Below are 25,861 nucleotides of genomic sequence, written 5' to 3' on the forward strand. Positions count from 1 at the left end.
CCTGGACCCTGGACTCTGGAGCTAGAACAAACAGAGTTCTCCAGAGAACACCACCGGACTGCACTACACCTTTCCCAGACCCTGTAGCCTATCCCTTTACTTGTGAGTTACCACACAAAATAAACCTCCCTTTTAATTATGTGGAGTGGCCTTAATACTTCCACCAATATCGGGATCTTCCTTACATCTTCTTGTTAGTTTTGGCTTGAAGTAAATTTTGTCAGACACTAAAATTGCTGTACCTGCTTGCTTATTCTTATCATTTTTTTTGGAATACATTTTTGCATCATTTTACTTTGAACTGATGTCTCTCCTTGACAAAGAGTTGTGTTTCTTGGATATAGCAGAAAGATAAATTCTGTTTTTTAATCTACTCTATTAGCCTTTGTCTTATTATGGGGAATTGAGACAATTAATATTGTGAGCTATCACTGAGAAGTATTATACTTAACCACTTAAACTTGATAGAACACACCAGTTTTTGCTTGCTTGCATAGTTATTAAATGGCTTCTTGTGGTTTTTGCCTCTAAAAAACCCTTTCCTATTCCCCTCCTTCACAGCATGCCTGAGATTTGAGTTTAAGACTGTTGTCCTGCTAACAGCTAATCAATAAATCTTTTAATTATAGTTGGATTGAATCTATGGTCTTTATGCAGGTGTCACTAACTTCATAACATGATTCACTGAATCGTCTAAGCACATTGTCACCTTAGGGTCTTCTCACAAACTGTTTCTTTACTAAAAGGATTTTTCTCTGGGCTTTGTGGAGCTTATTATTTATTTATTTATTTATTTATTTATTTATTTATTTTTGTTAAGTCTTGCCTCAAACTTCAGCTCCTTGGAAGCATTTTCTGAGTGTCTAATTCCTCATCTCATTTCCCTGTTTTAATTCCTATAGTGCAGGTGTTTAGGGAAACTTTCACATAAGGTTGTAGGAAGAGAACACAGTTGTTTAGGGAAACTGTTTCACACACGGTTATAGGAAGAGCACACAGGCATTTAGGAAACTGTTTCACATACCGTTATAGGAAGAGAACACAATTGTTTGTCACCACTATGTTCTCCTTGTATCATTAACAGAGATAAATAAATGATTGTGTTTTGAAAAAGATCTCTAAGTTTTATTTAATAATTCACTGCCTGGCAGTGATCTGAGTGATTATGCCCATATATTATTCAATCATAACAACTACCTTTGGAGGTACAAACTGTTTGTCCAAGACTCATATTACAGCATTGCAAAGAAAGGCTGAGAGGAAAAAAAAGTAGTATATCCCCGAATCCAAGATTAGCAATCAAGGATGTCTTTGGAGCCTGTGTTTTAAGCTTTATTTTCCACACCCATTTAGCAAGTACCAGTTTACCAGCCAGAAGCCAGCACCATGACTGGCACTAATGTGTTTATGTCATTTCATTTTCTACAAACCAGGAGAAGGGTTCTTAGTCTTCATTTTATAGTTGGAGGCACCAGCTCTCAAGTGTCTGGTAAGTTGGAGTGATGAGCGGAGCAGAGACAGTCTTACTCTAAGTATACATGGCAGAGTTCATAGCTCCAGTAGCTGCAGTAGGCCTATGAACAACTCTTATCATTGGATTATATATCTCCTCCTTGGTTTCTTTATGTTTTAAAATTGGTTTTATTGCATCCTATTATGGAAAAATTGATTCTCTCCTTCATATATCCTTTGCATTGTCATTTGGATGTAAAATGCCCTCTGTAAGCCCATGTGTTTGAACACATGGTCAGCAGATTGTGGCACTGTTGTAGGAAGTTATAGGGTAGGAATAGCTACAGGAAGTAGGTGTATGGGGAGGAGTCGTCTTGATGTTTAAAGATTGACCCTGCTCCTTTTCTGACTTTTGTTCATTGTCCACTGAAAGGAGAGTAAGTTGTTACCTTCTTCTACCAGGGACCCTATTCCCAACCTTGAGGGACTGTTTTCGCTGAATATGAAGCAACACAAACTCTCTTCCTTTAAATTGTTTCTTGCCTTTATTTGATCACAATGATATGAAACATAACTTACATAAAATTGCTACTAAGAAGTAGGATACTTGCTTTGCTACAAGAAACCTTACCATGTAGTTCTTAAGCATTTAGGACTAACTTGTGTGAGAGAAGAGTTTGGAGCTGTGGACTAGCCAAACATTAGTGTTGTAAGCTATTTCCTCTGAATTGAAACATTCAGGTCTAAGTGGAGGATCCTACGACTTGGAAAGTAAATAAAACATGCAGGACTCAGGAAGTAAATGAAATTTACAAGGGCAGGATGCTTCTGAAAGTTACAAAATTCATAAGACTCCTCTACAGGGTTATATAAACAGTAACAGTTCTCAAAGAGAAGAGTCTTTGACTAGCAGGGATCTCCTGCAATGCTGATTTTATGAGCTGTTACCCTTTCTAGTGAGAGACTAGTCCTTAGACAGGTTCCCAGGTAGGCAAATAGGTAGAGTGGCCCTGGCTAAGTAACAAATGGTGTACTTTCAAAATAGCCAGCTCCTCACCCACCTGACCTGAGACAAAAGCCTGACATTTAAAACAAAGGTCTTTTAGGCTTTTGTTTCTCACAGGCAGGCCCTCTGCTGATGGACTAAGTCAACAAGTTCCAGGCCTGATCAGGACAGGTTACACAACAATTGTAGGCCAATATGTCATCCTATCTTTCTTCCAACTGACAAGCCTTAAATTAGGGGAGGAAAAGTTTTTGGAGACTTAAAAACAAGCAAACAAACAAACAACCCAGCCCTGGAGAAGAGACTGGAATTTTAGACTTTGCAGAGGGTCTTTCTCTGTGTGTCTGCTGTATGTTATGTTTCCTCACCACCCCTGTCCCCAAAGCCTTTCTTCAAATGCTGATTCTGTCTCCTGCTGTCTGCAGTGTTGGAGATTTCTCTGCTACTACCTGTTGCACTGGAGTTTTTTTCAGTCTTTTAATTCTTTCACTGGCGGAGAAAAAGGACCTCATCATGACTCCTAGACTGTCTCACTATGATGTGCTTTATTGTGATGTAGTTACCTTTGAGCCATCCATGATTCTGTAGGTAACTTTTCACCTATATTGGAAGTAATCCCAATAAACTCACTAGTTTAATAAGTTAGAATTGATGAATAGATATTTTTTCAAGTGTCCTCAGGAAGTTGTACAACACCTAAAATGTTGTAAGTAGCATTCAGGGGACCATTATGGTGGAAAGAGGGAGGTTTTTCCACTGCCTCACCACACTCTGCTTCATGGTTCACTGAGAAGTGTGGCAGAAATTGTTGTATGGTCCCATCATACCTTCTCCAGGTATGATGGACTGTATTCTTTGAGCTGTGGGGCAAAATAAATCCTGCTCCTTTAAGTTGCTTCTTATTGGGTGTTTGGTTTCAGTGATGAGAATAACATACTGCTCTCTCACTTTGCCACTGTCTGGACATGAATTCTAAATTTTTTTTAAATAAATGAATCAAATAGGAATTTTCTTTTCAAGGGCATCCTAATGTTGCGCTGCTGATACTGTTCTTTGGAGTATGAAACTCCAAACAAAGATCTGTGCAAAGTCTGTAGAGGGACTGCACATATCTGCCTCTCTTTTCTTCTTCCTCTGAAAGACAGCTGCATATAAATTTGCCTTGAGTCTAACCAGCTGAAGAAAAGTAGCAAGGACAATATAGAAAGCCAGCCTGTTGGGTTTCCCTCTCTAAGTGAATGTAGAAGATCAGAGCATCCTCAAAGGACAGTGCTTAAGAGCTGTCTACTTAAGAACTCTAAAAAGTAGAGCAGCGAATTGATTTTTCAAATTTGAGAGAATAAATGAAATATGGCAAATATTGTGACTACCTTAGTTAAAAATTATGATTTGTAATAAAATAGTGAAATATAATGAAGAAAGAAGGTATTCAAACTATGGTGAGATTTTGTGCTTGGGAATTAGGGGAAAGAAAAGTACGGCAGTAATTTCTTCAGGTGTTTTACTTTCTTTCTGTTTTGTTTTTGGGAGGTCTGCTTCTTTCACGTGGTCCATCACATCACATGTTGTTCTACTATGATGAGAGGTAAAGTAGTTTATATGAAGTCAACACTACAGCAAAGCTAGTTTTGCAGATCTCGATTGGCTTTGTGACTCTAGAATCAGCTGGTAGCCTGGACCAAAAATAGTTCAGAATTCTTTGGCTTACTACATAGGATGGCTATTTTTATCATCATAGAAGAGGAAGTGAACACACAAAACAGAAATGAAATACAGACAACTTGACAGGTTATAGCTCACATTTGTCTTATTTGAACACAGAAAGAACATCTGGCTTGTGATTTGCTGAGACCTAGACCTTTGTTTCAAAAGTGCATATCAAGTTAGGCTTCACTATGAGCAAAATTTTAATCTCAACATAAAATACATATGGAAGCAACTTTTGATTTATAAGATTGATGTATTCTTCTCAAAGAGGTTGAAAGGATAATTTCTCATTACTGAGTACTTGCCCCATTCAAATGAGTCCTTACTAATCCTTTGAAATTCTTTGTTTTGCTACAAGGCAGAAATTCATCATCGAGAATTGGTTTTCAAACTTCATTTTCAATTAAAAAAACATTTTCAATAATATTTTTAAATGTCTATGAATTTTTAAAAATTAAACATTTATGGAGTGTAATATTTTTTAATAATATATTTAAGAACCATTGTTGGTGACAAGTGAGGAAGGACTAATGTCACTGTTCCAGGGCCTACTTTTTTGTTATATGTCTATTTTGTATGTGGGGATTTTACTCAGAATTATATCGAAAGCCGACTTGAAAATGGTTGCAGATTTATGAATTTATGGCATGACAAATTGGGGTTTGAAATTTTGAAGTTTTTGGTTCAAGACTCAAATTTGAAAACTGAAACTGACGCACTCTATGCACATAGGATTTATTACTGTTCTTGGAACTACCAGCCCATAAGACAGAGTAGGAGGCCCCTGCGATGTCTGCAGGTGTGACTTCCTCTCCTGCCATTACAGTGCACCATGCCTTTCTCTTTCAGAACTGATACTAGGTTCTTATTTTACTCCTGAGAGTATGATTTCATGGTTGAATTTCTTCTACTTATATAAACATATTTTCTTTATTTAGTATTATAATGTAGGCATTTTCTCACACCAATCAATTTCTGTAAACATAAATTTTAATGTCTATGAACTATCACATATATTGAATAATATTCCCTTTGGAAATTTAAGTTGGTGTTTTTATTCATTAATACATGATGCCTTGATGAATATTTTTGTCAACATTTCTGACTATTCTTTCAGAATAAATTTCTAAAAGTGGATTTTAGAGTTAAGGAATGCCAGACTTGTAAAACTCCATAAGTTTTGCTAAACTTCTTTCTGTAAATGTTGTTCATTTTAGTCTCATAATGAAATATAACAATGTAGAATTTCAAATGATGGTTCTAAATGTAAATCCTTTGTCTCTTGAGAAAAGAAAAATCCACTGACAATATAAAATCTTTGTTTGCCAGTAACTTAGCTATTAGAAGTGGTGAAATGTATGAATGCATGATGCCATAATGCAAATTCTTTTCTTCTGAAATCAATCGATAAGAAATACACCAGCAAAAACATTAATGAAAGTGGCCAATGTATTTTTATTAACCAGTTAAAAATTTCAATTACATAGCATGTCCTAAACATGAGAATGTTTGTACCCTTAGTGACCATGCTAGAATGCAGGCACATTTCTGTCAGATGTACAAGTGCAAATGTTTCAAAGTGTAAGGAGAATGTGATACTTGACTCCTGTGTTTAAAACACATTAAAGTTTGTAATTCAAGCACCAACAGCTGTCAATATGGGGATTTGTATTTTAGTCAACTGTTATTGTTTGAATGCCAAGGTGCAAAATGTCATTGACACATTGATTTCATGAATTCATGCAGGTCAATTTTCTCCATAAGCCTTGTCTGTAAAATGAACAAAGTCTTCGAATGGTGACAGGATGGAAATGAAGTGTGCAAAAAAGTCACCGTTTTGGTGAGAGCAGTAGAGTCCCACGTACTTGCCACATGTGGCTGCTGAACACCACCAGCCGTGTGGCTGGCCCCAGTTGAAACTTTCTTTACTTGCTGAACACACATCAGTCTCACTGAAAAATGTGAACTGCTTAACAAATCATTTCACGTTGAAGCAGTATTATTTGTGATATCCTGTTTTCAAATAAAACACATTATTAAAAATAACTATAATTTTCTGCCTAAATATTTTTCCCATTTAAAAAGATTGTGCCTTGCATTATTTGCTACAGGACAAATCTGCTCTAGAACATAATGGAGGCTTATTGAATATATCAGAAATGAAATAAAAGTAGATTTTTCCCTCTAATATAGAATTAGGGAATTTTCTTTTTATACTGGGTGCTTTTGATTTTTGGCAGAGATCACTTATCTAGATGAGTTAGAAAAACTAAGTGAGGACTAGGCATAAAATTTTACTGTCCGTCAGAGGAGGGGTAAGAGTTTATAAATAGCATCTCCTCCCTCCCTCCTTGCCCAATGTCTATCCCTGATGAGCTATTTTTGTTGGCCACATTAAGAACCTGACATTTGATTCATTCTCAGTGTGCTCTGCCTTGGTCCTTTGAAACAGAATGGACAGTGAGCAAAAGGTCAAAGCTGTTGTTGCTGGTTGCATATATTCAGGGCCACAATTGACAACAGAGTCATAGGAAAATCATAATATTAAATATGGCAAAATGCTTGGTCAAGATACGGACTCAACGAAGCCTCCACTTGCACATGATGAACCACTGCAGCAGTAATGTGTTTGTCCGTCTGCTGAAACATGGCTCCAAGGTCATACCTCGAAATGCTGGTACGTGCTTTGCCCTGGGCTGTCATCCTATACCTAGATAAGTGTGATTGATTCCAGCTACATGCTCACCACCGGTGAGCCAGACAGAAGCTAAGGATGCATTTGGCATACGTTTTTATTTTTTTAAGGAGTGAAGATAGCGAGGGAGAAATGGGAAGGAGAGGAGTAAGGAAGGGTACTGGGGAGTGTAAACAAGTAAATGAGAAGGGAAATGGGAAGTCAAGTTCTCTTCGCAACAAAATAATAAAGATTACCTTCTTTATTCAAAAGATGGAAGAGGAAGGCTGTTGTGTATTCCTGCAGATTCCTTAGTAGTGAGAGATGATGCTTATAAGGCATAATGAGCAATCTAAACACTTCTCTGCCTTGCATTATGTGAGTTTCAGATCTCAGGTCTGTTCTGACTATGAGGCAGAGCCCCTTTTTCATCTTCAAATCAGAATTTTATTAAAATAAAATACCAGACCTTCTTTTGGCCTCTGTAAGCTCACACACAGAGAGAAACATGCACATGCACCGTGAGCAAAATTAAAATTATAATGAATAAAATAAAAATAATCAGCTAGGTAGCCACCATCAGACTGATGTTATGCCAATTTCTTATCTTGATAATGATCATGTTTTATGTAATTTCATGATCTGAGAAATTGAAACAGAAATTGAAATAGAAATTTAAAATCAGATCCTCAGCCACAATGCTGCTGTAATTATATATGTCCTTATGTTTGTGTGTGTTTTTCAGCAAATGGTTACAGTAAAATTTATTCTGGGAAATAGCTGAAATTTGTCATAGCTTAATATTCATAAAATTGCCTTCTTAGTTGAGATTAACTGTACTTTTATAATAAAAGTAACATGTGATGTGTTCCTCTTCTAAAACCTACACGTTTATTGTTTTGTTTTGTTTGAGGAAGGCTTGCATGTCTAGGCTAGCCTGTAACACACTGTGTGGCACAAAGGTAACTGGAAACTCTCAATTCTCCTCTAACTTTCTGAGTTGTATGATTTATATAATACAACCATTATGTCCAACTTATTTTTAAAAGCACAAATATAAAGAATATTTTCTCTTACATTAATATTCTCAGTATAAAATTTAGGAATGCTGAAAATAGCACATAAAGTATTTTTTATGAATATAATTTTTCTAGGTATAGTGTTTTATAATACATTTTAAAACTTTTGATTGCCAAAAGAATTTCCATATTAATACATATTTAATATGAATCCTTTAAAAATTGACCAAGTAATATAGAGAATAATTATATAGTGTAGGGAAACAATAATTCACTACTTAATCACAAAATTATCATTGGAAATTAGCATTTCTTCACTTTTTGGTCATAATAGTGATGGAAATAATTTAGAAACAAGTAGTTCTCTATCATTCTTAGAAGTATATTTGTTAGGGTCTAGAATACAAATCTGATAGAAATTATCCAATTATCTTTCGAAGACACTAACAAAATAAGTATGAAAATGTATGGTTCCCCACATGACTACTAAATCTATTAGATTTGCTTCCTTGGCATTTGGGAGGCAAAATGCCTGGGCATGTAGATTAGTGGTAGAGTCATGCCTGATACACAGGATGCGGCCTTTTCAGATTCTTCTCTTTTAGCCATAAGCATCTAAGATTTATTCAGGACATCATTTTAACACTGAATTGTATAACATAATTGGTTATATTTATAATTTTTAAACTTTTATTTTTAATTATTCCTGTAATCTTTTCCCATTTATTGTTTCTGAAAATTTGTAGATAATTATTTTTAAATTGTCCTGAATTGTAGATTAAAAAAATAATTGAATTTTTTAATCATTCAGGCCTCTTATTGAAAATGTCATCACAGTTCATCAATTACTGATATATTGTTATATTTTAACATTGTTCTCATTCAAATTTTGCATATTTCTTATTATACATATTATTGAGCATTGCAAATTTAAGGATTTTTAATGACATTGCCAATTATTATATTTTTAATAGCCTTGACTGATGTGTCATGAGCCACTGACTTTAAAATATTGATCTTACTTTTGAAAACTTTGCTGAACTCTCATGAATTCCCCATTTATTTTGTTTTGTGTACATAATCTTACCTTAGGAAACTGAGAAAGTATGTAACATACTTTTGTATTTCTAGTTTTATTAGAGTGAGTCTGATGCATAGTGAGACTTTGTCATGTTTCACACTGGTGGGACTTCTTCCAATGCTTTGCTGTTATATACCTTCACTATCATGCAGATTCATTTCTGTAGCAGAAATCTCAAGTCCTTGCCTTTTATACTATAAGGATTTAATAGAAAAGGGACCAAAATAAAACCACAGCAGGTGTGGTGTTTGGTTATATTGATAAACAGATCCACAAGGTGGAATGATAGCTGTGAAGTTAAGTTGACATCAGGAGCAATTAACAGAGAATCATAATTGAGATTGGTATAATAATAAGATAATTTTTTTAAACCTAAGACAAAGTCCAGAAACAAATGGTGAGAAAAAGTTTCATTTTATCTCTGTTTACAACTTTTCCAGCTGGCAGGGCTTCACCTCAAAACAGTGACCTTTGTTGTGATTTCTGTTTTCTCCTTCACTTCCAACATTGTCAAAGAGTCTATGTTGGTTAGGTTTATGTCAACTTGATACAAGCTAGAGTCAGTTGGAAAGTAGTACTCTCAATGTAGTTAATACCTCCATACAAATGGCCTATAGGCAAATCTCTAGTTAATTAATTTGGTTAATTAATTCTTGATTAATAGTTGCTCTCGGAAGGCCAACCCTACTGTTGGTGGTAAAGCCCCTAGAAAGGTGGTTCTGTACTGTATAAGAAAGTAGGCTGAGCAAGCTCTGAGAAACAACTCAGAAAGCAATATTCCTCTGTGGTCTGTGTCTTCAGGTTCCTACCTTGTGTTCCTACCCTGACTTCATTCAGTGATAGACTATGACCTGAGAGTTGTAAGATGAAATAAATCCTTTCCTCACATCAATAGAAACCTAAGTGGGAAGAAGTTGGTTCCAAAGAATAGAATATTGCTGTGAAAGACCTGACCATGTGTTGCAGGGAGGACTATAGAAAGAGTTTGCAACTTTGAGCTAGGAAAGTCACAGAGTGCCCAGAGATTAATGGGTTATTTGGGAACTTGGATGATAAAGCTGTGGGTGGTACAGATGATGGAGGCATGCTTATGATGTATCAAAGGGAAGCAAAACTGCAGGCACCATTTATGTGATATTTTGAGTTAAGAATCTATAGTTCTGGTCAGCTGGAGTTGAAGGACTAACTGGCTTAACAAGAGACCAGAAAAACAATAGTGAAATCTTTGCCTTGCTAGTACAGTCAATACTGGTTAGATAGGGGTAAAGAATGAGTTGTGATTAAGAAGAGACCAACATCAAGGTAAAATCTTCTGGGAAGTATTTTTAGAGTTAGCAAACAGAAATTGTGGTTGACTGGGCTCAAGGCTGTATCTTATGACAGAAGCCAAATTTGGTGCATGCATGAGTTTCCCAGGTGGTCCTGGCTTTGAAGACATGAAGAGGCCAGGAGAGCAGCTGAGGGTTGGCACTGTGAGAAATAGGGAGAGGCCATTTGTGAAGGTACAGCCTCAGTTGCAGGGAATATCCCAGGTTTGAAGAGGTCATGGAGAGAAATTGAGGTTTGGCACGATGTGGCAAGGTCAGAATCCCTGAAGAGAGGTCAGAAGAGGTCATTGGTGAGGGTACGGCCTCAGTTGCAGAGAAGACGCCAGCATATTGGAGATAGAAATACCATGGATGACAACCAAAGACAGCAGCAGATGTGGAGAGGAGCTGGCCTAAGCCTATTAGACATGCACCTGTGCTGTGTGTGGTGGAGCCAGAGAAGTGGAGCTGCCCAAGACCTTTGGAGACTAGAGGATCATAAGTCACAGACAACTGACCTGAGTTTCTCACTGCCGGACTTTTGTTTTGTTTTGATTTGATTATAACTGTGCTCTGGCCCTTCCCTCTTGAAGTATGAAAATACTTAACTTGCTCTCCCCAACCCCCAAGAGCCCACAAGCCCCACAGTTAAGAGACTTTGGGGTATTAGAAAGATTTTAGATATTGTATTTGAACTTTTAAAGACACCTTGGATTTTTTTATTTAAATTTTTTTATTCATTTTTTATACCAACCACAGATCCCCTTCTCATCCCTCCTCCTGCTCCCCCCTCTGCCTTTCTCCCCGCCCTCCCCATCCCCTTCTCCAAAAGGATAAGTCTTCCTATGGGGGGACAGCAAAGCCTGGTACATTCAGTTGAGGCAGGACCAAGCCCTTCCCCACTGCATCAAGGGTGAGCAAGGTGTCCAACCATAGGTAATGGGATCCAGAATCATGCACCAGGGATAGATCCTGATCCCACTGCCAGGGGCCCTTCAAACAGACCCAGCTACACAACTGTTTCCTGTATGCAGAGGAGACTTTGTATTTTTAATGACTGAACTTTTAAAGTGTTTGAATTTTTAAAGACTGTGGCACTTTTAAAAATTGAAATGGTTTATATTATAATAATGATATAATATGACATCTTAAGTTAAAAAGGAAAGTTTATGATTTAATAGTGATATGTTTGTATGTCAATTTGACAAGAGGTCAATTGCATTAGTTCTATGTAAACTTGACACAAGCTAGAATCATTTAGGAAGAGAGACTCTCAATTTAGAAAACATATCCATAGGACTGGCTTATAGGGGCTGGAGAAATGGCTTTTTGGTTAGGAGAACTGGCTGTTCTTCCAGAGTACCCTGGTTCAAATCTCAACACTCACACTCATCACCATCTGTAACTTCAGTTTTAGGGGATCCAAGACCCTCTCTTTCCTCTGTAATCCCCAGGTATGCATGGGGCACAGAGACATACATGTAGGCAAAACATCTATAAACATGAAATATTTTTTTTTTTTTAAGATTGGCCTATAGGTAAGTCTCTTGTGTTTTCTTGATTAATAATAGATGTGGGAGGGCCCAGCCCACTGTGGGTGGTGCCATATCTGAGCTGATGGTTCTAAGTTTATAAGTATGTAGGCTGAGCAAGCCGTGAGGAAATAAGCCAGTAAGCAGACTCCTCCAGGACTTCTTCAGTTCCTGCCTTAGGTTCCTGCTCTGAGTGATAGAGAGTTGTAAGATAAAACAACCCCTTTCCTTTCTTTTTTTTCTTTTTCTTTCTTTCTTTCTTTCTTTTTTTTTTTTTTTTTTTTTTTGGTTTTTCGAGACAGGGTTTCTCTATGTAGCTTTGCGCCTTTCCTGGGGCTCACTTGGTAGTCCAGGCTGGCCTCGAACTCACAGAGATCCGCCTGGTTCTGCCTCCTGAGTGCTGGGATTAAAGGCGTGCGTCACCACCGCCCGGCTCCCCTTTCCTTTCTAATTTGCTTTTGGTCACAGTATTTCATCACAGCAATAGAAGTCCTAATTAGTACAGAGTTTCTACCTTTCTGGATGTTACAAGAATAAAAATCTTTATCAGAAGTCCCATTTTCATGATCTTCTCTAATTCTTTATTTCTATTAGGGCTGGCTATTATACCTCCTTCCAAAACAAATATATGACTGGAATTTGACCTTTCAAATATTTTAATAAGCTAATAGTAATAGCATTTGGTCCTTGCCATATGAAAGGAATGTTATATACATTATCATACATTCCTCTGCTTGCCATACCTCATTCAGTTTTGACCTGAATTTTCTCTTAATTTATGCATAGGAAGTAAGAACATACCAATTAAAATAACTGGTTCATTAGAACTAGTAAAAAGTCAGAATTCAGCAAAGTGATATCAGAACTTGTATGCTTAAAGTCAATGTTAATGTCTAAGTGGGTAGTAAAAGATGCATAGTTTCCCAAACTTCTTTACCTAGAAAATTCATCATGAAAAAAAAAAAACTGGCAGCATTTTCAAGGATAGTAGTAACTGGTAATACCAAGCTGAGCAAGTCTTAATCACATATTGGGATTAGACATATGGTTAGGACTTTCAGGAAGAAAGCAGCATGAGAAGAGCAGAGAATTGAGACCATCCAGAGACTGAGTAGACTGAGGACTGAGGTGGAATGCAAGAAGCTGTGGACTCCTGGATGCTGAGTGGTGAGGAGAAAGGATGAACATATACACACATGTTGAAGAAGCTGTGGACTCATGGAAGCTGAGTGATAAGGAGAAAGGATGAACATGTACACACATATTGGTTTTAGCAATGTTGTAGTCAGTTATTGGAGATTTTGCTGAGAGTCATTTCAGTAGACAGTGTGCAGAAAAAAATGATTGGGAAATGCAGTAAAACTGACTGCATGAGTTCTCATGAGCTCTAGATGTTGGTCACACACACACACAAAGATCTTACTAAAGGTGATAAAGGAGTCCATGAGAACCGAGGTGAAACCATGAAGTTGGTAGATGATGGCCACAAGGAGAAGAGAGATCATTCTGCCATATAAAACTTGTTAGAATAGGAAAGGGAAAAAAGAATGCTGAGGTATTATGAGACCTTCCTAAGAAGCAGTGGGTACAGAAACAAGGGAGACTTTTTGGATTGCTTTGAGAGAGAGAGAGAGAGAGAGAGAGAGAGAGAGAGAGAGAGAGAGAGAGAGAGAGAGAGAGGTGTTTGTGTGAGTCTTTGTCTGAGTTTCCATTTTTGTATGCTTTTCAGAATGGATAATTTTTCATAGGTGTGACATAGACCAAACAAGCTGCATTCTGAGAGTGTTCAGAGGCATGTCCTGTATGAGATATTCCAAAATTTTCATTGAAAATGTTCAATTGAAAGTGAAATCTTCATTGAGAAAGTCAATGTCATTTAAGAGAATTTTAAATTTATACCCATGGATCATGCATTTCATTTGAAAGATTAAACTATATGCTGCTTACTATAGAGAGAAAACATCTTTATGGCTGATATCACATGCATTATAAAGTTTTAAAGTTTACTTTATTTCAGACTTACGCTGTAATACCTATAGCAACTAATTTTTTGCTTTGGTCTTTATGCTCTCCATGATAAAATAATAGGAGATATTGCATCAGATGAAGTAGTTGTAAAATTGATTGAGAGTAAGGAGCATTTTAATCCTGATATAGGATAACAAGAACATAACTGGACTGTCCCAGGTAAATGATAGAGTCATCACTTTATGTACAATGAGGTTGTAGTTTTTAATGAATGAAATTAGGTCAATAACAGAGAAGATTAGAAAATACTTTGGACTTTGGATCCAGACAGGCTTGTTAGTAAATTCCTAATTAAACTCTTTTTTGGGGAAAGGCAAGTGAATACTTCTGTTATCAGGATCATCAGTCTGGAATACTTGGGTAAATTATAATATCAGAAATCCAGATGATACATTTAAAATTTTATGAGTAGCAGACTATATACCTAATAAAACCAAAATATATATTGTGTGGACTACACAGATCTTTGGTTAAAACTGCATATTGAAGTTAATAGAGGTAGCAAATCTGTTTCATTCTTTCCAGGTACCACAGTCCCCTGTTATCTCATGCAGTTCACATTTAGTCCTGTCAGGTTATGGGGCTGAGTTATAAGGGACCAAGTTTAGGAGTGCAGGGGAGAGCACACTGTGTAGGACTCAAGGCACAGTTGTGAAGAATTATCATTTCCTCTGTAGAAGACAAACCATGAAAGAACATTTTTAGTGGCTTCATCCACCTTATGTTATAAAGAATAGCTGCAGTTTCTGTAGGTAGCAGCCCCTAAGTGGGCAAAGACTGAGACAAGGTGATAGGATAGGATACTATCGCTAGAATTTACATAAGAAAGGACATTGGCTCTGAGATAGATAGAACAAATGGACAGACTAAGAAGTTGTCCTGGACATGTGATTCAGGGCATATTCTGAAGGCAGATATACAGAAGCCAACCACAGGCCTAGCATGAGTTTCAGTAAGGAGATTAAAGGTCTTGGTCTAAGCAGCTGGAGTATGGGATTGCCATCAAAACATGCTGTATTCTGCAAGCTCAAGATTCCCCTTACCCTGATTATAGGAGAAGGATAGAGAAAGCAGAAGATACAGAAAGTGGAATAGTAAAGGAGGATATGAAAATTTTATAAACAAAAGAAGAGCATGTACTGTTATGCCCAGATTGCGGGGACCCCAAAAACACCACCATGGAGACTGAATCCCGCATGTAAAAGCAAAGAGCCTTTATTATTTCAAGCTCAGAGCTTGGGCCCTCTGTCCTCCACAACAGTGAGAGCAGAGAGCCCAGAGCCCAGGCAAGGCGGGTGTTTTTTTTTTTTTTTATCATAGCAGAGGTTGGGGTGAGGGGATTTCCAAGGCTCAGGATCCTGATTGGCTGACATTTGTCTAGGGGGTATAAGGAATGTTTAGAATGTCAGGTATTTCCTCTTAGACGCAGGCCCTACTGGATAGGTTTAGCTTATGGCTCTTCCAGGGTCCAGGTGTTGCCTGCCAGAAGCTGTGTCTGGGCTTCAGGTATCCCCTTAGATGCAGGCCCCACTGGGTGGAATCTGCCAGAAGCCTTGTCTGGGCCTCTAAGCCTGTCATGGCAGCTGTGTGGTCAGGCTGTTTTGGGGCCGCTCTACAGTACCTTATTTATGACCAGACAAACAAAACAAAGCAAGAGGAGATAGTCTCGCAGTAGCAGTGAACCATTCATACTTGATGCAAGATTTCACTGTTTTCTAAACAGAAGAGTCCAGAGAGCCTCCTGCTAAGGAGAAAAACCCCTTATAAAGACACTGAACATTCCTAAAAGCCACAACACTTTCCAACTCCCCTAATCTATGTCTATATACTCCCTTCAGTTTTCACAGAGCCTTATATGAGAGGAAAAAATTTATGGTTTATATCCTTTTCTTCACTGAGATGCAGTTTATTTAACAAAGTGTGAACTATTTTAAACCAACAATTCACTGGCATTTAGGACATAACCACTGGCAGGCAACTAATTCTTCTATCTAGTGCCACACATTTTCATCACCTATAAGGAAAATTAAACTCTTAAGCAGTACTGTTACAGTTACTGTACATTTCTTTCCTCCCATAGTTCTTTGTGACACCATAATGCTTTCTGTTTCTGTGATTTTCCATACATTTGCTATTTCAATGAAAACATAGATTAGGTGACCTTTTGTGTCTGGCTTCCTTCACTGAGCATATAGTGCTGATGTGTTTCTATGCTGTATGGTTGATCAGCACGTTGCTGTTTTATATGTCGGATCTTTGTTGAATAGATAGACCACACTTTCTTTATACAGGCATCCACTGAAAAATATCAGGGGCATTTTTATTTTTTAACAATTTGCATTGAATTGCTATGAACATCTGTGAATAAAAATTTTGGAGTACTTATTTCAAGTTTTTTTTTTGTTTTGTTTTGTTTTTGAGAATGTACCTATGAGTGGAATTACTGGGTCATATGATAGATGATTCTAGATTTGACTCATTGAGAAACCACCAACATTTTGTTCATAATGACTGAGCGTATTACATTCCTTTTTCCAATATATGAAGTTCAAATTTCTCCATATTCTCTCTAACACTTATTTTTTTAAGATTAATATACTAGTAGCCCTGAAGTTCTGTATATTGTAGTTTTGATTTGTAGTTCCTTGATGATTTATGATGCTGAACATATTTTCTGATGCTTAGTATATGAATTATTTTAATTTTTTGAGACTATATTTATATCATTTCCCCTTTCCATTTCTTCCCCTTGATCTCTTCAAAATTCATGATCACTTTTTCTTTATTTGTTGGTATACATGTGCGTGGTGTGTGTGTGTGTGTGTGTGTGTGTGTGTGTGTGTGTGTGTGTATACCTACTCAGTCTGTAATGTTATTTGAATGTTTTCAGGGATTATTTTTAATGGTCCTTTTCATTAAGACTGGGTGCTGCTCTTTCCTCAGATGTACCAAAAAAAAAAAATCTGTTGATTTTTGAAAGATAAAAGCAAAAAAAGCTCATTCCTACATATCTTGATGACAAAGAAATTGTGAAATATTTTCTGTTTCACATTTACCAGTTTGTTTGGCTAGTTGGTGCTGGTTTATCCTAGAGAAAATACCTTTGATATTTTGTTTAGTTCTCATTAAGAACTTAAGGCTCAGTAAGGAAACCCAGCTTCTAAGGTTGAAAGGAGGTAGCTGCATTTTCCATGTGTTGAGAAACACATCTATCTTTCCCAATGAAAAATTTAAAGGATATACCCTTTGATCAAGCAGTTTGCCTTCTGGATATACATCTAAGGGAAATGGACTGAAACACGATGGAAATAAACTTTATGTGTAAAAGTAGCTCCTGGGACATTTTTTTCTCCTACAATCAGACTAAGAACAACTTATTTTCCATGTTAACAAAGCACAAGTTTCCAAATAAAAATGTCCAAACTTAAATGATAAATTTTAATTTAAGAGCTTTTAAGAGCAAATGGTGACTTTGTGAACACAGTGTGGCTACAATTACAGATTAAATATTCTTCACCCAAATATCTTGGTATACAAGTATTTCAGATTTCAGAGAGTTTCCCTAAATTTGGGAATATTTTTTAGAGTTTACTAATTGACTGTCTTTAAACTGGAAACTTGAGATTAAAAATTCTCCAAAATCCAAGACCTTCTACAGGACTCAAATTTCTGAACATTTTTATGGGAAACATTTTTGAATGTCAGAGCCTTTCAGATTTTGGGTTCATGCATCAGATTGTCAATTTGTATTTAGTATCTGTGTAGTATGACACTCATCCCAGATATAGACCCATGAAAAATTAATTTAAGGGTGCTACCAAAATCTAACTTGGTTAACCAATGAGTTTAGTGGGGTTATTTACAGGAATAATGGTGAGGGGTTACTTATAGGAACAGAATTTACTCAAAGACAGCTGCATCATTAAAAATCCATCCCAGTATTGATGAAAGCTCACAAAAGCTGGAATATGGGAGTCCATTGCATGTCTTTTAGGCAGTTTGACCGGGTTAGAGAATGTCTCTTCCAGGTATCTCAGTCAGTCTGAACCTTTCCCAGACAGTTTAACTGGTCCTTCTCTTCCAGTAAACTCAGTTGGTCTAAGACTTTTCTCAGCAACTCAACTTGTCGAGGAGCATCTTTTAGCCATCTTTACTGTTACATAAGCTTGGAGAAGGAGAGGCCTCACATATCTGGTCAGTTTCAGGGACTTTCTGAAGGTTTGGAGTTGTTTAGTTCCTGAGTCTTACTGAGTACCCCTTTGGACCAGCAGTTTTCAACTTATGGATTGTGACCCCCATATGGGTCACATATCAGATATTTACAATACCATTCATGGCAGTAGCAAAATTACAGTTATGAAGTAGCAACAGAATAATTTTATGAATGGGGATCATCACAACAAGTGGAAATGTATTAAAGGGTCAGAGCATTAGAAAGTTTGGGAACCACTGCCTTAGACCATCTTGACCCTTAAAAAGCTTCTCTCCAAGGTGTAATGTTTTCATTTGGAGGAAATTTCATTCAATACAGCAAACAAAAATTCCAGAATTGTGTCTAGGATGAAGACTAGAAAATATGTCTCAGAAGTATAATATGATTATTCTTGGACAGTAGATTCTATAGTTTTACTCTAGTATTCTCTTAAAAATACTCTATTGGGCTATATAGTGTTGAATACTACAAGACTTCACTCAGAGTTATAATGTATGGCTGAGTTATGTTCAGATTATTATTATTATTATTATTATTATTATTTTTACTTTATAAATTGATTTAATTTTACATATCAGTCACAGATTCCCCTGTCCTCCCTCCTCCCACCTCCCCGCCCCTCTCCCCCTCCCCCCAGCCCACCCCCCATTCTCATCTCCTCCAGGGCATGGACTTCCCTGGGGATTCAGCTCAACCTGGTAGATTCAGTCCAGGCAGGTCCAGTCCCCTCCTCCCAGGCTGAGCAGTGTCCCTGCACAGGCCCCAGGTTCCAAACTGCCAGCTCATGCACTAAGGACAGATTATTTTTGAAAACCTGCCCATAGTCAGAGGTCTACAGACCAGAGTCACAAACCTAAATGTGTTCACAACCTTTGGTCACTGTTATTTTAGGTGTATCTTATTAAGCCAAGAACTTACAGTGTAAGGTCTCTTACTAACCTGATTTTGTTTAAAGTCAACATTCCTCAGAACAGTTTCATGTATACCTTGAACTCCACATCTAGATTTTTGTGAAACAAGAAAATATGAAATTTAAAATTTATAAAATGCTTCTTTCCAGGTACCCCACTGCCTAAAGCGGATGTTTCTGAGCCGCTGATTGCCAGTTCACCAGTGAAGGGAGCTCGGAGTGCAGATCCTCTGAGTGACAAGGAAGATAAAGTAAAAGAAGACTCCTTGACCATCCCTGAACTAGTATACAATCCCAGAGCCAGGCTGCTCCCTACCGCAGTGGATGAGGATGAAATTGACATGCTTTTTGATTGTCCATCTTGGCTCGAATTAGAAAGAGAAGACACAGATTCATTTGAGGAACTAGAAGCAGATGAAAATGCCTTTTTGATGGCTGAAGAGGAGGAGCCGAAGGAAGCTCGTCAAGCTTTGTCATGGAGCTATTCCATCCTGACCGGCCGTATCTGGGTCAACCCTATAGTCAAGCGCTGCTCCAGACTCCTTGTGGTGGGCCTGGGACTGATGTTATTTGTATTTCCCCTGCTCCTCCTCCTTCTAGAGTCAGGTATTGATCTCTCCTTCTTATGCAAAAACCAGAATTTGAGCAGTTTCACTATGAATACTACTGTCCCCTGAAGAAGTGGGTATCTTAGAGGTCAACATTTTTGTGTACTTGTTGGGATTCCCTGATGAGAATAAAGGATGCATTCAATATTAATATTACTTGTTTTTCAGTAGTTACCATGTTCCAAATGGTCATGGGTTTGTATGCCAAACCCTTAACTTGGCTTTCTGTACTTCTATATAATTACTATCAGTTTAAATCAAATAAGGTTATTGTATTTATATGTTAGAAAGGTAGCCTTTAAGAAACCAAAGTTATATTATTTTTATTGTTGTGTAGACATTTTCCTCTTCCTACATCAGAGTGAATTACCTTTTCCTGTTTCTTTGTCATTGTCAGCATTATGAAATAGTTAATAGAGTTTTAGTCTAAGTCTAAGAGAATGATTTTCAATATAATTCTTAATGAAAACAGCATTCTCTAAGAAATGTTTATACAACTAAATTTACGGTGGGCTTTTCTTTCAGTTTTTAAAAAGTATTTTTATATTCAAAGAATGTTGGTAAACATTTGTTTTAATGAAAGATGTACCATTGAATCATTTAAATATATATATATTATGAAACTAGTGCACAAAGATGTATCAGAAGTTTTTTTTAATATAATGGCATCAGTTTTATAAAACATATGTTTGGCTAAGCAATCCCATACTTTGTAACTGTCTATCTGCATATCATATAGAAAATTAGTAAAAACAAGTTGTAAGTTGTCCAAACAGATGCTTGAATTGGAGATGCAGACAGAGAACACTGAGTTGGCATGTGAAGAGCACCTTCAACATTTAGACATGATAATCTAACAGTTTCATTTTTGTTATGCCCATGGATTTAGCCTGGATAAGCAACATGTTTTGAAAAGAAAGTGAAATTTGAAATTTGAATTTTGAAAGGAAAGAAATACTACAAAGATTAACTAGTTAATTACATATTGTTTACTACTTGGAGTGAAGGAAGATGGGTTGGAAAGATGAAAGGCACCAAAGAAGAACTCTGATGACACTTGTGGACAGATGGTCTTTCGTGTGGAAGTGATAGTGGAGCAGGACATTCAACAATGTAAGGAGCTGCTCTCCTGCTCTCCAATTCCACAACAGCACATTTCAGTGATTCTAATGACAGCAGAAAAACTTCGAAGTAAAATACTTTTGATCCTTCACAACATTCATTGTGATTCTATGAAAAAAACCCTCAAACTGTGTATGTATGTAAGAGTGTTGGTGGATATGTGCATGTGTGTGTGTGTGTGTGTGTGTGTGTGTGTGTGTGTGTGTATCCATGAGTGTATATATTTGCATATATGTCAGTGTTTGTTTCTATGTGTATGTCTATTACTGTATGATATATTTTAGTGTATATGTGTATGTGTATGTCTGTACATATGTGTACCTGTGTGTGTTTTTGTGTCTGTGTGTAATCTATGCATGCCTGTATGTGCATTTGTGTGTACACATATGTGTATGTGGGTCTATACATATGTATATATGTGTGTCTGTGTATGTCTCTGGTGTATGTGTGTATATATATGTGTATGTAAGTCTCTGTATGTGTATACGTTTTGTTTGGTGATTATGTGTATAATTCTTTGAATGCCTCTGTGTACATGTGTGTTTATGTATGTGTGTCTATGCATATGAGTATGTGTTCATGTCTGTGTGGGTGGGGGAGGCAAGGACAGAAAAACAGGGGGGAAAGAGACACAATAGATGTCTTCTTGATTTTCATGATGGCCTTTCTTTGCTGGGTTTACTTAAGATCTTATTTTATTCATAATTGGGTCATCCATTGAAAAGAGTGAAGGGACCATCAGATGACATATTAATTCAGCTTTGGTAAAGAAGATAAGTGAGGGGAGAAATCTTGAAGTACATTCCTTTGTGTCATTAAATTCGTGAAAGAAAGGGCCTTGTGTTTTCTGTTAAGAGTGCTTACCAACACTGATCAGAGAAAAGAAAGAAAGTAGTACTGAGTTTACAGCATAGAATATAGGATTTCCATCTATATTAAAACATTCAATTACCTTCAGCTATAAAAATACATCATTTCTCCCTAACTCTAGTAAAATTTCAACACTATCACCAACTGATTTCAAAGTGGGCATTCCAATCTGCCTAGTTCAGTATGCTCGGGGTCATTTGTCAGCTCAGGAACCTTTGAGTTGTACCATGCACTTGCTATTCCATCTGCAGAGCTTTCTTCTTAAAGGCATTCAGTGATTTGTACTCATATAGAAATGCGTTTACCTTTGGTAGAACCTGTAAAAATTTTACTTTGGAAGTTTGTAGGCAGAAAATTTTTCTAGTGAAGTTGTAATTTTTCCACTTTTTTCTCATATGACTTTGGAGTTGTTTCACTGTTATTGACGTAGGAGTTCTCAGTAGTGGACTCAAAATAGTCGCTCTTCGAATTGCTTCCCACTTTCTTTAAAATTTTATCTGAGGTAAATCATTTAGCCTTCATATTTCAAAAACATGTTAAAATTAATATTTTTAAATTCTAGAAGTAATACATTTCTCATTTTAAATAAAAACTGAATACTATTTTCAAAAACATCTGTTAATAGGTAAGGGAAGAATAGGTCCTGATGACTTTAAGCAATGGATATCAAAAGTGACATTGGTACCCTAAAATGTTATTTCATTTACATAGAATCAGAATCTTAAAAATATATTCATTATAGCGTTAGAAGGCTGTGATTGCTTGCCTGAATCAAATAAGGAAAAAACAATTGTTCCAGAAGATGGTATATAATATAGTGAGGCTGGTGGTCAGTGTAGAACATAATAAAATTCTGATTCAGGTGAGAGTAGATTAGTATATTATGGATATATGGGTATTTAGGTAATAATACATGTATATGTGTCTATAGATAAACCCTACACAACTTTCACATAAATTATTTATGCTTGTTTGTTGTTCCTTTCTCTCTTAAATATTATGGTGGAAAAGCCTATAACCTCAAAGATACAAAATTTCTATGAAGATACCATGTTTATATTTGTAGATTTGAACACACACACACACACACACACACATACACGCACACTCATACATACACTGAACTAGTACATATATACACAACCTGTATTTACTGATAGTATAAGCTATATAATTAGAAAGATGTAGGTAAAGTATTATATATTTCCATCTTAGCTTGAACCATAATGTATAATGTTATATATTTGTAGTATATTTTGTAGTTTGTCTAATATTCTTAAACTCTGGGGAGGATTTACAATGACTCAATGTCACTCAATTATAAAATATATGGAAGCCATATTACTGTGATGGAGCAGTATCTTAGTATAGTGAAATTTGCATTTCTATGTCAACATACAGTTGTTTAATATGTTAATATAACAGAATCCCTAATAATTATTCTGGGATAAAGAAAGTTTTTCAGTACTTCAGTTATATTTAAGATAAAGCTGTAGAGTCAATCTATTGGAAACTAAGGAGAATGCATGTTAGGACCAGGAAATAAGTTCACTTCTAGTGATGAAAGTTTGAAAAGAATCACAGTTAATGAAGGAGATTCACATTCTAATGAAGCTACTGAGGCCCAACCATTAGTATGAGCATTGAAAACATATTTTTATATAAAAAGGTACGATCAAATTAATGATATGAAGAAATCTAGAGACCTAGAAAAACAGAATAAGCAGAAAAGTAGTATAATTATTTCACAGTGCCAGAAATTGCCGCCACACACACACACACATACACACACAAAAAAAAACCCAAAAAAACAAAAAACAAAAAAAACCCCACTGCTAGCCAAAATAAAGTCTTCCTATGTAAGAGCAGTCAAACTCTTAACTGTCATCCTTTCCATGAGACTTCTCTTTCTATCTGCTGAGTCGAATGGAGAAAGGCTCTCCCACAATAATGCCAATAAAGAGCAAGTACTCAGAGATGCTTTCATGTCTGGAGTGGTTCTTGGGATTGTTGTAGATGATGGGATTTGAGCATCTTTGGGCAAATTTTCTCTACTTTGGGAAGATAGTTGCTGAAGGTTGATGCTTACTTATCTTCCTGCTTCTTCTCTCTTTCCCTGTCTGTCTTGGACCTGCTTTTGGACTTCCAGTCTATATGCCATAAATGGAATCAGCAGTACCTGCACATGTTGGACCCATCCAAGATTTGTTTTCTACATTCCAGCCTCAGTCTCTGACTGGGTAGATAAGTTCATGAGTGAGCCCAGAGGAGCTCAGCAGTTATCACTTCAGAGAAGAAGAAAGAAACACCACTTGGGCCTCAGGCTTCAGCTGTGTGCATCCATCCTTTAGTAAAGCTGATTTGAACCCTCTTCTGGACTCTGTGTCTTTTATATATTAAAAAATGAAATGGTGGGTAATACTTAGGTCTTTTAACTTCCAATTTCATAACAAGGAAGTGATAGAGAAACTTATTTTTGCTGAGGCTTGCGCATCAAAGGTTGTTGGTTACACACAAAGGTCCTCACAGTCTCCAGCAATGAGAGACGGAACTAGGAATCAGTTCATAACTAATAGAGGGTTGATTGGAATCATACAATCCTATTTTGCACCATTGGTTACTGCAAATATCTCTTTGGAAAGGGCAGCCAGGCTATTGTTATGGTGACAAATGAATATTATTGATAGAATTAAGAGGTATCTTCTGTGATTACTATGTATCAAAACACGTTTTAAGTTCAGCACATTCTCCAGCTAACATATATTACCTTGTTTCTTCTTAGCTACACAATGATTCTAACCATTGACTTTCTAAGAAATCTACCTTTCAGAGTAAAGAAATCAAGAAAAAAAATCAAGAAATAATGCATAGTGTTTGACAGCTACATTCTTCAACAAAAATTAAAAATTCAGTGTTCTGGTACCAGTCTACTATAATTTTATTGACATGAATTAATTCCATCTTGTCTTGTCAGCCGGTTTTTTCTGACATGGCTGTTCTTCTTCTGCAAATGGCAAATTGAATAAGACCAATGCTCACTGTCTAGCCATGTAAATGCTTTGTTCCCTAGGCATAGGATTATCATATAATATTTCTATCTTGTTTAGGTTTCTACTGCTATGATAAAACACTAGGACAAAAAAAACCTTAGAGAGGAGAAGGTTTGTTTGACTTTTATTCCATAGTCACAAGAATCCAAGGCAGTAACTCAGGGCAGGAATTTGGAGACAGGAACTGGTGTTGAGGCCATAGAGGAGTGCTGCTTATTGACTTGCTCTCCATGGCATTCTCAATCTGCTTTTTAATACAACCCAGTACCACTTGCCTAGGCATAGCACTATTTATACTGGGATAGTCTCTCCATATCAATTATTAATCAAAAGAATGTCTGACATACTTATCAATGTGTCAGTTTAATGGACGTTATTTCCTTAAATGAAGCTTCATCTCAAATGGCTCTAGCTTACATCAAGTTGACAAAAAAAAAAAAACCAAACAAAACAAAAACAAACAAACAAACAATCAAAAACCTTACCAGGGCAACTGCCCCTTGTCAGCTTGTTACATCAGCATGAAACATTCTCAGACATTCTGGGATACAACTCTGTGTGCTGACCCTGAGAAAACACTTCCCACCACAGTGATGGTAAATCACTATAGCATCAACTGTCCCAGTTAAACAGAGATTCTGCTTTCCCAGATTGTTAATCCAAAACATCATATAAATGATCTGATAAAGTCTTTGCCTTCTTCTCAAATGTTAGAAACCAGGCCTCCATAATCTACAGTCCTCTAAGCATTATCTTCCAAGTTCCTCCAACATCTTACGAAGCTCTGAATACCAGGTGACTTTTCCAGCCCTGAAATTCCAAACTTCTTTACAATCCTATAACAACATGATCAAGTATGTCAAAGCAATATTCTGCTCTCTGGTACCAATTTCTATCTTAGGTAGGTTTCTATTGCTGTGATAAAACTTCATGGACAACAGTCAACTTGGAGAGGAAAGGGTTTATTTTATCTTACAACTCTCAGGACACAGTATATTACTGAGAGAAGTAAGGGGAAGAATTGAATGTATGAACCAGGATGCAAGAACTGAAGCAGAGGCCATGGCAGAATGCTATTTATTGACTTTCTCCTCATGGCTTGCTCAATCTGCTTTCTTATACAGTACAGGATCCCCTTCCTAGGGGTTTCACCATCCACAGTGAGCTGGGCTGTCTTACAACAGTCATTAATATGGGCTTGCCTATAAGCCCATATAAGGGAAACATTTCTTAAGTGAAGTCCCTTCTTCTCAGATGGCACTAGCTTGTGTCAAGTTGACAA

General features: G+C 36.7%; 1 protein-coding gene across 1 annotated transcript; it reads left to right on the forward strand.

Annotated features, from left to right (window-relative positions):
• The first annotated feature begins 6,715 nt into the window (after positions 1-6,715).
• LOC128095984 (FERM domain-containing protein 3-like) lies at positions 6,716-19,606 on the forward strand. Its single transcript, XM_052714982.1, has 2 exons — positions 6,716-6,842; positions 19,080-19,606. Exons 1-2 carry the CDS (start codon positions 6,716-6,718, stop codon positions 19,604-19,606), a joined length of 654 nt encoding a protein of 217 aa, XP_052570942.1.
• The last annotated feature ends 6,255 nt before the right edge of the window (positions 19,607-25,861 follow it).

The sequence above is a fragment of the Peromyscus californicus genome, unplaced genomic scaffold (assembly GCF_007827085.1).
Source record: "Peromyscus californicus insignis strain IS unplaced genomic scaffold, ASM782708v3 Scaffold_5__1_contigs__length_169319896, whole genome shotgun sequence".
NCBI classification, from domain to species: domain Eukaryota; kingdom Metazoa; phylum Chordata; class Mammalia; order Rodentia; family Cricetidae; genus Peromyscus; species Peromyscus californicus.

What these genes read in the sequence shown, in the direction of transcription:
- LOC128095984 (XM_052714982.1), top strand. Translation starts at nt 6,716, where the DNA reads ATGGCAAAATGCTTGGTCAAGATACGGACTCAACGAAGCCTCCACTTG. An exon ending in GGTCATACCTCGAAATGCTG is followed by an intron (nt 6,843 to 19,079) that starts GTACGTGCTTTG and finishes GCTTCTTTCCAG; the next exon opens with GTACCCCACTGCCTAAAGCG.